Consider the following 13,120-nt stretch of genomic DNA (forward strand, 5'->3'; position numbering starts at 1 on the left):
AGAGTCATTTTATTGTCTTTCAAATCAGTTTAAGAGTTTTTTCATTGAAATCGGTTAGAATGGCTCCCCGAATTCCTCGAGGTCCAAAATTTTCAACAATCGAAGATTTAACGATGTGTAAAATTCATTTATCAATATCTCAAGATCCCGGTGTTGGAACTGATCAATCCGAAATGGAGTCGCATCAAACATGATATTGAAAAACTATTACCTAAGAAGCCGAGGCGGCCTTGGACCTCGTGGCAAAAACGACATCAGGGAATAAGCAAAGATGTGGCGTTGTTCAGTGCAAAAGAGGGGGAGATAGAAAGTGAACATCATACTGTTACTTAAAACAATAATAGTTTGAAGAAGCAAGGCTACGGTTCAAGGATTGCAATGATGGGAAGCCATTTAAGCACGAAGAATGCTACCCAATTATGTTGGAAAATATAAAATATAATCGGCGATCAACATTTGTGTTCGATACAATGCACGATGAGGAAAATTATGACAATGACGAGGAGGATGGGGAACAAAATCATCAAGCAACTCAAGCCGAGTCCGGTAATGATAGTGAGATAGGAGACATAGAGAAAAGAAAACTCCATAAGTCTTTGGGAAAAAAAGAAGCGAAACGACTAAAGAAAACAAGGAGAAAAAAATCAACTGCCCAAGAGGAAATGATAGGACAACTTATTCAAGAACAACAAAATTTCAATTCCCATTACGATGCACAATCAAAATTCAAGATGGAACAAAGAGCAACAGAGTTTGCAGCACAACAAGCTAAGCAAGCTGCAAGTGATGAATTACACATCATTATGCAGGATCTCGATTCTTTGGATCCCTTACAAAAAGAATACTTCGAATTACTCAAGGCGTACATTGTGCACTATAAGAGAAACCAATCTTAGAGCATAGGCGTATTACTCCAAACCTTAATTGTTATGTCTAACAATTTTAGTTGTTTAATTGTGTTTTAATATTAATTATTACTCTTGGCAGTTTATCATGTAATTTTTGGATTTTAATATTATTTTCGTTGGATTGAATTAACGTTAACACCCTTTTAAACTACTTACCAGTAATTAATTAAAATATGGCGATGAGTACATAAATAAGACATAATACATTTAAAGTAAAAATAAAAAGAAAACGACAAGCATAAATGAGTACAAAAACAAATCATATAGTTATACCTATCCGTGTGCCCAACTTTTTAACTATCCCCATATACCATATGTGTTTGACCAAGTCATCACGCAAGTTAATATGCGTTTGTTTGTTACGCATTGCACGACCACGTTGCTCAACTCTAATTTGGGAAAGTGCTTCACTATTTTCTCTTGATATATCAACCGGTGCTGGGTTACTGCGCTGTTCATATACATGTGGCCAGTCATTGGGTAGACGCTCATCCTCGACTATCATATTATGTAAAATAATACAGGTTTTCATGATATAGGCAAGCACATCTGGATCCCACATTCTTGCAGGTTGTTTGATGATTCCAAATTGTTGTTGCAGAACACCAATCTTCGCTCTACATCTTTCCATGCACCCTCTTGCATCCCTGAAATTTTTATTTTTTTGTTCCCCTCTGGATGTTTAATGGTCATAATAATAGTAGCAATCTCTGGGTACATGCTGTCACCGAGATAATACGACATATCATATGAATGTCCGTTTACCTCAAAGTTCACAGGTGGTGCTTTTCCTGTGACAAGACTTCGAAAAACATATGAACGGTTCTTCACATTAATATCATTGTTTGAGCCGGGCATACCAAAAAATGCATGCCAAAACCAGAGATCATACGACACCACTGCCTCCAACACAATACTTTCGCTCCCTTTATACGCGGTGTAAGCCCCTGATTCTTCCGACGGACATTTATCTCATTTCCAATGCATGCAATCTAGACTACCCAGCATCCCTGGAAATCCCCTGCCTCTGTTTTGCTTAAGCAGCAGTTCAACATCACCCGCAGTTGGTTCACGCAAATATTCTTTCCCACACAAGTGGACAATAGTTTAACAAAACCTACGAGTAGCTTCCAAAACATTAGTTTCTCCAATACATAAGTACTCGTCTATTGCATCTGCCACACATCCGTAAGCTAACATTCGGATTGCTACTGTTACTTTTTGATGAGGGTTCAATCCCATAACTCCACAAGCATCACGCTTTTGAACAAAATAAAGATTCACACCCACAACTCATGTAACTATTCGGTTAAACAATTGTCGACGCATTCTGAATCTTCTACGAAACACATTAGGTGGAAAGCACGGATTTGGGCAAAAGTAGTCTCTCCATACAAGTTCAGCTCCAGCATCACGATCTCTCCATATTTTGATACGAGTTTGAGGCCAGTTTGAATTTGTAATAAGGAGTCCCAAACTAACATCCATGTTAGTTTGATGAATTGCTACTGGATCATCATCCGAGGAATATAAACTATTATTAGAAGAAGAAGAACCTGAAGAACAATAGTTAGAGGTGTTCTCTTAGTTTTCCATTATAATCAGAAGAATAGGTTTGTTGGTTTGTAGATACTGAAGACGAAGTCTACAATTTATAACGAAAATCCAAGAGTAAATATTAATAAAAAAACATAAAGTTTTTTTGTCTGACTGACTATACACTAATTAAGAGACAGTGAAAAGAGTAGACATACTGAAAAGAGTAGACATACTGAAAGATTCGTCTTACTGAAAATAGTAGACATACTGAAAGATTCGTCTACACCCTCAAAATGGAAATGACACTAGCTGAAAGATAAACCAAGACATCAACTATCAGTCTAACTTGAAATGACTATACACTAAAGATAAAGACATAACACCACGATCAAAAAACATCCAAATATTGGGAACAAATTAACCATTCATATCATCCGTATCGTCCTCCAAAGACGCCGATCACGGTGGGATAAAAGGCATATTAACTCTGGAAGTGGGATTAACTGACGACATTATTGAAACTGATCCTTGTCCCATAGTATTCCAAACTGATTGTGGTATTGTTTGGGAAAAGTGACCGAATCCAAGGGGAGGTTGGGATTGTTGTGCCATATGCAAATGAGAGAGTTGTACCTCCAACATGTGGTTCTGATGTCTGAGTCTTTCTATTTCCGCATCTTTCGCCATCCTAATATCCAATTGCTCCTTTATTTGATTTAACGTAAAAGCACGTAATTGATGACCAAAATCAGCATGCTCTTGAAAAATGAATAACATTCATCCTGTCACATAAAAATAAATAACATGAGCACATATTATTGTGAAATAACAACATATAAAGATGAACGTATACTTAAGGGGGATATTTGATGTTGAGGCGGAATAGGTACATGTTCAGCAGGCTTTTCAATCATGTGATTATGAAGGTCACCGGCATACCCATATAATGGAACATCCCAATCGGGATATGTTACATAATTAAAGTTAGTTACCTTTCGCCAATATTGCATATACATATCATACGAAACAACTTGCACAATATCTTTTGCATCGACCCAACCTTCCTCGATTAGGCGTTTTCCTTGTTTATCATCAATATCCCCAACAATTGTATGTAGGTTTATGGGAACAGCATAGGTGGGATGGTTTTGCCTCCAACACCTTTCTCCAAGGTACATGTTATGCTGTACAATTAGCAAGGGAGTATGCATGAAGTAAGTATGTTATTATCATAACGGTGTTATTGCCATCTAATAATAACGGTCTCATAAAAAGCATAAAATAATACTCACAACGCCATTCCAAGAAAAAATAACCCTTGTGTTTGAGAGTGCGGAAGTTTTTATTCCAATATCAGATTCAAGGATTTGTCTGCATGATTCCCAGGGTTGCTATGTAACTTGGTCCGCGGTCAACTTATTAAGTAAAGTTCTACAACGAACAATATCAACCATCTTCTTCTTTGGTTTCCACCTACTACTTCTAGGCGATATCGGTTGATCATCCTTAGGCTGGACTATCTCGGGTGGACATATGCCCAAATATTCGTAGCCCCAAAACTACATCATAATAGAAAGCAAGAAAATGAATCTTGTTTCCCAATAAATTTAAACATTGAAAGGAAAAAGAAGTATATCAAAAAAATTTACCTCTAATACTTGGAAGGGCCCGCTTAGTGTCTTCCGCTTCCGACCAGCTATACGGAGTGCCGCATACAATCTCGAAAAAGCGGCACCACCCCAATCATATGTATGAACTGCATCAAGATCGTCAAAAGCAGCTAACCATCCCGCATCAATATAGTTCTTTGCATTAGAAAAGAAAAATTGTCCCAAAACATACATAAAAAAGGAAGTTGCTACTCTTTCAGCAATGGCTTTATCATTTTCAGCCGCACGCAATTTTTCTGGTACGAAATATGAACTCAAAAATTTAACTGTAATTGAATTAGATTTCCACGACGCGCCTTTTGGACAAAGCGAGGCATCTTGGATATCTGGAAAAATATTATCACTGACATATTCAAATTGGTACTTTTCAGAATCATACGGAACATCAAGCCCATCACCAATATTCACTCCTGTCAACATGACCCAATCAAGAGGTGTGAACGCCATCTCACCAAAAGGGAAGTGAAAAGTATTCGTCGTATCCCAAAACCTCTCAACAATATATTCGACCATGGAATGCGGGGTTTCGCCCAATTCCATGTTCAATGGTCTATCCCATCCCGCTCTTTCAATAATATATTTTACTTTAGGACTAAGTCTAGAAATAACCTTATAGTGAGTAATGATCGAATGCAGGTTACCACGATGTGTATACTGAGAGTTATTGTTGTCTGCAACCGTGATTTCCGTAGAAGCATGTGGTTTATCATCTTCCACGGCAGGAAACCTCCCTAACCCGGGAACATCAATCTCCTTAATTTGACCAGTAGAGATTAAATTATAATCATCATCAGCTACAGTTTTTTGTTTCTTTTTCGTCTTTATGCGATTATTGAACCTCGAAGTCGACATCTGTACACATACAATAAACATAATGAGCATCAGAAGTTATGTTTGTTCAATCATTCACTACTGGTCATGAAAACATAATGATCGTGGTCAAAACTTTTAAAGTTGTTATAAAATTTGAATGAACATGCACATGAAAGAATATGAAAACAGTCACGGCCGTGGGCAAAGATGAACCTCTAGCTAGTTGTATCCATATCCATTTACAATAAGCATTAGTTATTAGAAACGGAAGATCAAAAAACGATCGAAGAAACAACAATAACAATGGATACATGTGTCGGCACATATCTAGTTTAGGAAAACGTAAGTTTCTTCAAGCTCAGACTATATGCATACATAATAAGGAACCACAGTGGATGACTATACAGCACAGGCCTTGTATAAGTGACATATAAAAACCCAAGCGTGAACTCTGGCAACCCAAGGTGAACTATTGGAGTTGCAATCCGTGCACAGCACCCCTGTTATTTACTTACTTACAAGGTAATTGAAACGAGTTGGGGTACCAAGTGTTTGGGGTGATTGAGTTGTTTGGAGACAAGTCCTGGCAAAATAAGCTAACCAAATATTAATTGTCTTAGACTTTTAGAACTAACAACAAATCGTTACATACAGTTACAACCCATTTAATCCCTTGTTATTATGTCTTAGAACTAAGATCAAACAGCTTGCAAACATTTATATAACCACCTATATGAATACAGTGGACAAACAATATGTATACAGTGCACTAAACTGTTGATTACTGGTGCACTAAACTGATCGTTTTCATGTTGGATAAAACTACTACCTTGGTGAATCACATAGTGGGACACAATAAAAATCTCAAATTCAATTAGATTGAATGTATGTCTACGTAATTTAGGGTTTAAAGGTTTTTTTTCTTCCTCAGTAAATTAAAATTCCATCTATACCCAATACAAAATTTTAGGACTTGGGTTGATCTCTAATCACGAAATCATACGATTAAAGGGTGTTAAAAATCCTGATTTTGATCTTTATTGGGTGAAATTGTATTAACAGTAAAAATAAGTGAATAAATAAAAGAAAGATTGAGATCACATACCTCATCGCACGACAAAATTAAGGTTCATCTTTCTCGTGATTTTTGTTGTTGTAGAGAAGAAATTGACGGAAGGTAGAGAAGAAGCTCTGAAACGAAAGAAGCAGATAGAAACCATGGAGAAGGGGTTTATAGATTATACCGCTTGAAAAACGTGCGGCACGCTTGTGTGGTGGGGCGCTCTTTCAAATCACGTCTCACAGAAAGACTGGCGTTGCTCTGCATTACGGCCCATCAGGCATGGTTTCTGATTGCGCCCCATCCGGCGTAGTTTCCGATTGCGTCTGGCCTTCAGGCCGTTGTGTGTATTCCGTTTTACAGCAAACGCAAATTTAGACTGCGCCCGACATCAGACGTTAATCAAACTTACGTCCATCCTGAACGCATTTTATACCTACGCCCCACATCAGACGAACCTTTATACATCCGCTCCATCATATTTGCTCCTCCATCGTAACGTCACATCATGGACTAAACCCATTTCTTTTGTGTTTTTTAGTTTTTACTCTTTGATTATGATCGCACCACTGCAGTTGCTCTAAGACGCATTTTCTGAAAATCTGGGAACAAATTGATTTCTTCAGCTTCTGTCATCTGTTTTCAGTACTACGATGAAGTGGATAAAAGTATTTCAATAACAATTCAGGGGATATGTAAGAGTAACCTCCCTTGGGTTTTCATTTCTGACCTTTAAGTAGTCTCTCTTTTGAGGCATTCCCAATGCTACTAACGACAACAACAGCTTTGACAGCAACACCTAGTTGAATACTAGTATCTTCATCTATGCCTTGTGTTGAGAACAAAATTTGAACGCAATGACAAACAATTTAAATACTGTTGTAGGGCTTTAGCCCATGGATGTGCGTCCCAATAGTAGATAGGACCTTATTCCTATTGTATATAACGGATGTAACACATACTAACTCTAATGTAATGAAATCTTCTTCTTTCTGTGACTTTTTATCTTTCCCATCCACTGCAATACGTTATCACCACGAGTTCTAACCCTGCGTCAATGGATTTTTTTTTTTTTTTGGGTTGCTATCTAATCCGTGAAGGATTGTTTTGAATCTGTATTTTTTTCAATCATATACAGTATGTTGGAATCAATGAGACTGTTGCAATAGCTGGAATCAAATCAGATAAGTTGGATCTAATATATTCTTTTTCTTTTCCCTGTTTTTGATTTTCATTGGGTATATTAAATCTGCTGCGAAAATTGATTTAATCAGGAATTAGGGATTATTTTGGTACTGTTTATGTACTAACCAGGATCTCACTTTGACTGATCTCACTTTGATTGATTAGAAATGGTCTAGAATTATTTTGATTTATTTGGGTATTGTGTATGTAATCTCCAATTGTTTGGACCCACTTTGATTAATCTCTCTCCGATCGTAGACTGACAACAAGCTGTTCGTCTTATATTCTAGAAATTTCGACCGTGGGGAAGTTGGGAAGGAGGAATACGGACCTAGCTGCCCGTCTCCCACCCGCCCTGCTGCCTCCTGCCCGACCCAGTTGTCCCAGCTGCCTGCTACCCGACCCAGCTGCCTGCTACTGTTCTGGGTCCGTCTGCTAATCCGCTGTAGCTGCACTGTTCCGGCATTTTGGGATGTGCATGACCAAGTCCGTGCCAGATCTCTGTATTTGTGGGAGGAACCAAAGCTCGTCTGGAGGTACGTAACTATTGTGAGTTTTAACATTGCATACTTGCCGGGCAAATTTGGTTGTTTTTAAAATATGCCTAGTTCTATTTTATTTTTATTTTTTTTGTCTCGAGATAAACCCATATCATATAGATGGACAACTTAGATTATGATTATTGATCATTAAGAATTTTGGTCTTAATGTTATTTTGTTCTCTTGAATATGATATGAGTTATAGTTGAATGGTGTCTCTTGTTCAATTGGTTGTACCAACTCGATTCCAATGTATTTATTTGAATGTTCCGTGGGATGTAATCCACTTACTCGACTATTAAAGAGTCGGTAGTTTCAAAAGATACGTTGTAAATAAAATCACATGTATTCCAATTTTTTTTGGAAGAACTCACAAAAGGTGATATGAGTTAGAAAATTTCCATTTCTCTACTTCATCCATGATACTAACGAACCAGTATATGTTAAGAGAACTATCTTTAATAATTTATCCAACCTAAAGTAATTGGTTGACATGTGTAGTGAGATGATCTCTTGGCCTGTTGAGATAAAGAAATTTCTCAACTTAAGCTAAATGTAGCAAAATTAAAAATGGAAAGAACTCCGAAGTAATGAGGGTTAGACGTACCGAATCATATAAATCATGTGAAAGAGGACATATATAGCATGAGACAAAGATGTATTTTTTTTTATTTTTTTTTGGAAACTAACAGTGAGAATGGATTTGGTTGCATCTATGAATTATTTCTAATGAATGTGTAAGGAAGCATATTCTTAGAAAATTAATGTGTCAATCTAGTGAATTGTAAATCACTGGAACTTGAATTACTGAATCCATATTAATCCCAACAATGAACTGATTGGGATTGATTCATAAAGACTTTGACATAACCATAAGGCATATTGGTTGTGACACGACGTTCCGTTTTGAAAGTACTAACACATGCATTACTTCATTTCAGTGTACAAGATAATGGACTAATAGAGTGCGAATTTACGGAATCTATCACAATCAGTGATTTCTAAAGTTGCTAGATTTGCACTGCCTCTCCCCATTATGCTTTAGAGTAAGAAAGCACGTCACTCATCTTACAAAGTCTTTCTTTAGTAAAACATGATTGAGACCATCCTATTTTACTTTGATGCAAATGGTAAATAACTCATTCTTCAAAGAAATAAAATATTGTTAGTGAACATATATCCTTGCAGAATGCGGACCATTCAAGTGATTTATGGCTCTGGTGGATGATTCGACGCATTGAATCAGTTATCACTCACAACAAACGATGCGTTTAATTTTTGTAAATCTCATAGCACATATTACACAGTGCAAAGCGCAAAGGATCACCAGCTTTGTTAATGCTGGAGAATTTACATCAAAAGGATTTGATGAATATTGCATATTTAATAAGATCAACTTAAAGTATCTTATACCCAATGGTCTCGCAGAGACTACCATCAAAGGTTACAGATGGTGTCTAAGGAATATGTTATGCGTATTAACCTATCTTTATTGCTTTGGGGATATGCAATATTACGCGCATCTTTACTTAATTCGTTTTTAGACCCCAATATTAGTCAACCTTTTTTCTTTTTTTTTTGCGTACCAGTTGGTAACTGGATTTAAGCCTGACATTTGTGTTGTTACGCACTTTTGGTTGCACTATACATGTGCCATTACGTTTCCACATCGTACTATGATGGGTCTTCAAAACAGTTAAGTAGTTATGTTGGAAATGAGTTCCCAACAATTATCCGCATTTTTAAAACCTTTGGCAGGAGATCTCTTACCGCTAGATTTTTGGATTGTCATTTTAATGAGACAGTCTTCCCGTCGTTAGGGGGAGATAAGAAAACGTATTTTCTAAGGGAACGACAGGAATTGTCGTGGTGTGTTTCCATTGTGTCTCATATTGATTTTTGTACTCCACAAATGTAAATGTGAAGTGACAAAGAATAATCTATTTTCAGAATGTACACTGATGTCGCTAAAGTGACAAGATCACACATACCAGCTGCAAATATTCCTGCAAGGTTAGAAATCCTCAGTATGGGGTACACCATAGACTAAGGTGTTGCAACTACACTTGGTGGAAGTGTAGTTGAGGCCGTGGCTCCATAAAGGAAGATGGAGAGATCACCAGGTTCGATCAATGCTCACCTAGAAAGGAAGTAGATGAGTAAGGCACAACCTAATTTATATCATTAATAAAATCATTTCATTTGATTGTCTCTTACCATGTCCATGAATCAATACTGGAGGACGCTATGAAGTTTTAGATGATTCTAAAGAACAATGAAATCCTGACGGATTATGAGAATGCACATGAGTCAATGGAAGGATCATGCGTGCACAGTGATGATATAATCTATAAATAATTGCTCCAGAAGTAGAGCACAATGAGATCGAACCATGCTAATTTTGATTAATTTCAAATAAAGAGCATATTTGGCCCACACAATCCAGGTAGAACTTAGTTCTTTGACAAATATACGGGTGTTTGGTGTGGTAGTGCTAACCAACCAAGTGTAAAGCCTGTGGGACATATGTGGTTATTTGTCACAAAGTGTAGTGAGAGGAATGAGGTCTTAAAGTATAAAGAATCACCTTGTGGCACGAGGTTTCTCACAAACCCCTGGATCACATGCTCTTTTGAACATCATAATGTTCAGTTAATTAGTTTGCTTGGTAGTTTCAAAATAACTTGAAACATAGTAAATGTGGTTATATCTCTAGATTTAGACTCAAAGATATTTGCAAAAGTGCATGATGGCCTTTTGCTTCCCAAGTCGAATGACTCTAAACCACGGAGTGTGTTTGCAGTTACACTGGAACATTTACTTATTGATTTAAACAATCAGGTGGATGCGGTATACCCGTCTAAGTGACTATTTGATTGGGAAGGGATAAACAAGTAAGGTTTTGTACCATGCGTATTAAATAAGTTCCTGATTCAGAATTGTATCTATCTATGTCGATGGTATGGACATGATCAATAGTCTTAATGGAATAAGAGATCTTACAAGCTATTTCAAATCTGAATTTGAGATGAAAATCCTGGGAAATCTCGATCTTATCTATGTTCTGAACTAGAAGATCGAGCTTGTGGTATATTATTCCACCAGTTTGCATATGTTCATTGTCAGGCAATTTAACAAGGACATGCATCCTGCTAACACTCCCATGATTAGTCGAGTTTCAAACATACATAAATGACCAATTCGTCTAAAGGAAGATAGCGAAGTTGTGTCGGGAGATGAACTTCCCTTATCTAAGTATAATAGACGCATTATTGTACTTAGCATAATGTACTCAACCAAATGTTACATCCTCAGTGAACTTGTTAGCTAGATATAGCTTAGCGCCAACGCAACGTCATTGGAATGGTATAGTGAATGTAATCATGTACTTAAAAGTAATCATTGATATAAATTTATTTTATCCCTGCAAAGACATAAAAAAGAAATGCTAATGAAAGTGCAATCCAAAAGTTGTTGATTATGAAGGAACAATAATCTCTTCTCCGACGAAAGTAATCAGGGGGAGATATGGTAAACTATTTTCTAGGTTATTACCGATATATTCAGATTCGAAAAGTACATGACTAAAGAAACTGTCTGAAACAACTCTGAAAGTAATCAGGGACAGATGCCGACATCAGGGGGAGGATCCAAGGATATGATGTTGACATATTTTACTTCGAAATTGAAGCTGTGTTGTACTATTTTTCCCTTCGATCGAGAATATTTTTTCCCACGGGGTTTTGTAACTCGACAAGGTTTTTAGCGAGTTAACACTAAAAACATCAAGTATGTTGAACGTTGCAGACATAAAGATCGCGTTGATATTACTGAAAATATCTGAATCAAAGAAATGAAACACGATGGTCCGTTAGGCAACGTAACTTCCAGAATCAACAAAAGAGTCTTATAAACATTCAAGTCACCAAAGTAATGTGTGATAAACTCCTTGTGATTGCATAAGACTAATGAAAATTGTCTGACATCAGGGGGAACATCTAATGGTGTGTTGAACTCTTTTCATTCACCGAGGTTACTTTTTCCCACAGGGTTTTGTTGCTCGGCAAGGTTTTTAATGAGACAACAACAAACACCGGGAATGTACTTTCCCACGAGGATTTTCTTCCTTAGAAGTTGTGAAGCAACTAGTCAACTTCAACGGAGCAAAGTGATCATCTGCAACAGATTACCTTTACTTGCATCTGTCACGTTGTACTCTTTTCCCGTCGTCAAGGTTTTATCCCACTGGGTTTTCCTTGTCAAGGTTTTAATGAGGCAACGTATACGTATCCAACTATGTTCTAAGTTTAATTAATATTGTACTCTTTTTCTTTAGTTCAGGTTTTGTCCCTTTGGGTTTCCTTGACGAAGTTTTAACGAGGCAAATAACTTAGACTCGTCGATCTTTGAAGATCGTATTACATGTGATGAACCGCATGTAAAATACGAGAAAACATGTGAAGTACTACGTGTGAAGAGTTGTACCAAGGTTTTGTCCCACTGGGTTTTTCCTTGTTAAAGTTTTAATGTAACAATTGTCTTAGATACAATAGTCATCAAGAAGAGAACTACATAATTTGAAGACCTACATCTGAAGCACTGTGTGTAAAGTACTGCATATGAAGTTCTATTGGCCCGCACAAGGGGAGTGTTTTAGCGCTTTAGCCCATGGATATGCGTCCCAATAGTAGCTAGAGCCTTATTCCTATTTTATATAAGGGATGTAACACATACTAACTCTAATGTAATGAAATCTTCTTCTCTCCGTGACTTTTTATCTTTCCCATCCACTGCAATAAATACATATTAACACATGATAAAGCATTGAGATGAATTTTCACATTCACAATAAAAATTTAAAACTAACAATAAGCATAGAAGAGTTAGGATCATTCCCAGCAGTAAGACAAATTTATAGAATGACTAGGTATCACCCCGGCCTACAGTCGGGGCTCAACCTTTTTCAAGTTTTGTTTACTGGTTAGTATCCTGTAATGAACAGAGTCGTGTTAAGTCAGTCGGGTCATAGATCTCCTATAAAATCAAATATAGTCATAATATAAAACAGAATCCATGGATTAAAGAATCTAGAGTCAAATATAGTCCCCACAATAAAATTATCCGTGAGTAGGTTAAAATCTAGAGGGTTGATCCTATAAAACAGACCTCCTGATGTTTTTTTGACCTATCAAATTAGACGCGGTTACACCCTTAAATTCTATTTGAGCTTATAGGAGAGAGACTCAACCTTTTTCGAGTTTTGTTTACTGTTTGGTTAGCCAGTCAATACCCTCACACGAAATTGTAATCAGACTGTAATAATCGGGGTCGTGTTTAGTTATTCTAGTCATAATAGGCCCCGACCATGAATTATAATCAAATATAATCTCGTATTAAAATTAGTC

The 13,120-nt window shown here is 36.9% G+C and overlaps 1 protein-coding gene across 5 annotated transcripts; it reads right to left on the bottom strand.

Moving 5' to 3' along the window:
* Positions 1-1,091: 1,091 nt before the first annotated feature.
* On the bottom strand, positions 1,092-6,122 carry LOC113282641 (protein MAIN-LIKE 1-like). 5 transcript variants are annotated; one of them, XM_026531685.1, is made up of 7 exons: positions 6,036-6,120; positions 5,450-5,513; positions 4,097-4,969; positions 3,740-4,006; positions 3,440-3,631; positions 2,663-3,229; positions 1,092-2,464 (listed from the first exon to the last, which is right to left on the bottom strand). In XM_026531685.1, the coding sequence occupies exons 1-4, from the start codon at positions 6,038-6,040 to the stop codon at positions 3,839-3,841; spliced, it is 1,110 nt and encodes a 369-aa protein (XP_026387470.1). In that variant the 5' UTR covers positions 6,041-6,120; the 3' UTR covers positions 1,092-2,464; positions 2,663-3,229; positions 3,440-3,631; positions 3,740-3,838. The 5 variants fall into 5 exon arrangements, 4 of the variants coding, with proteins under 4 accessions (XP_026387470.1, XP_026387469.1, XP_026387472.1 ...); XR_003327082.1 differs by lacking the exons at positions 1,092-2,464; positions 5,450-5,513 and having other exon boundaries at positions 2,569-3,229; positions 4,097-4,527; positions 4,727-4,969; positions 6,036-6,122; XM_026531684.1 differs by lacking the exon at positions 1,092-2,464 and having other exon boundaries at positions 2,569-3,229.
* Between the last annotated feature and the right edge of the window lie 6,998 nt (positions 6,123-13,120).

This window comes from Papaver somniferum, chromosome 5, assembly GCF_003573695.1.
Source record: "Papaver somniferum cultivar HN1 chromosome 5, ASM357369v1, whole genome shotgun sequence".
In the NCBI taxonomy this organism is placed as follows: Eukaryota; Viridiplantae; Streptophyta; class Magnoliopsida; order Ranunculales; family Papaveraceae; genus Papaver; species Papaver somniferum.

Coding starts and splice junctions, on each gene's coding strand:
- LOC113282641 (XM_026531685.1), bottom strand. Junction 4,970..5,449: donor CAACTCGTTTCAATTACCTT/GTAAGTAAGTAA, acceptor GTATGTGTACAG/ATGTCGACTTCGAGGTTCAA. Junction 4,007..4,096: donor GGCCCTTCCAAGTATTAGAG/GTAAATTTTTTT, acceptor ATTATGATGTAG/TTTTGGGGCTACGAATATTT.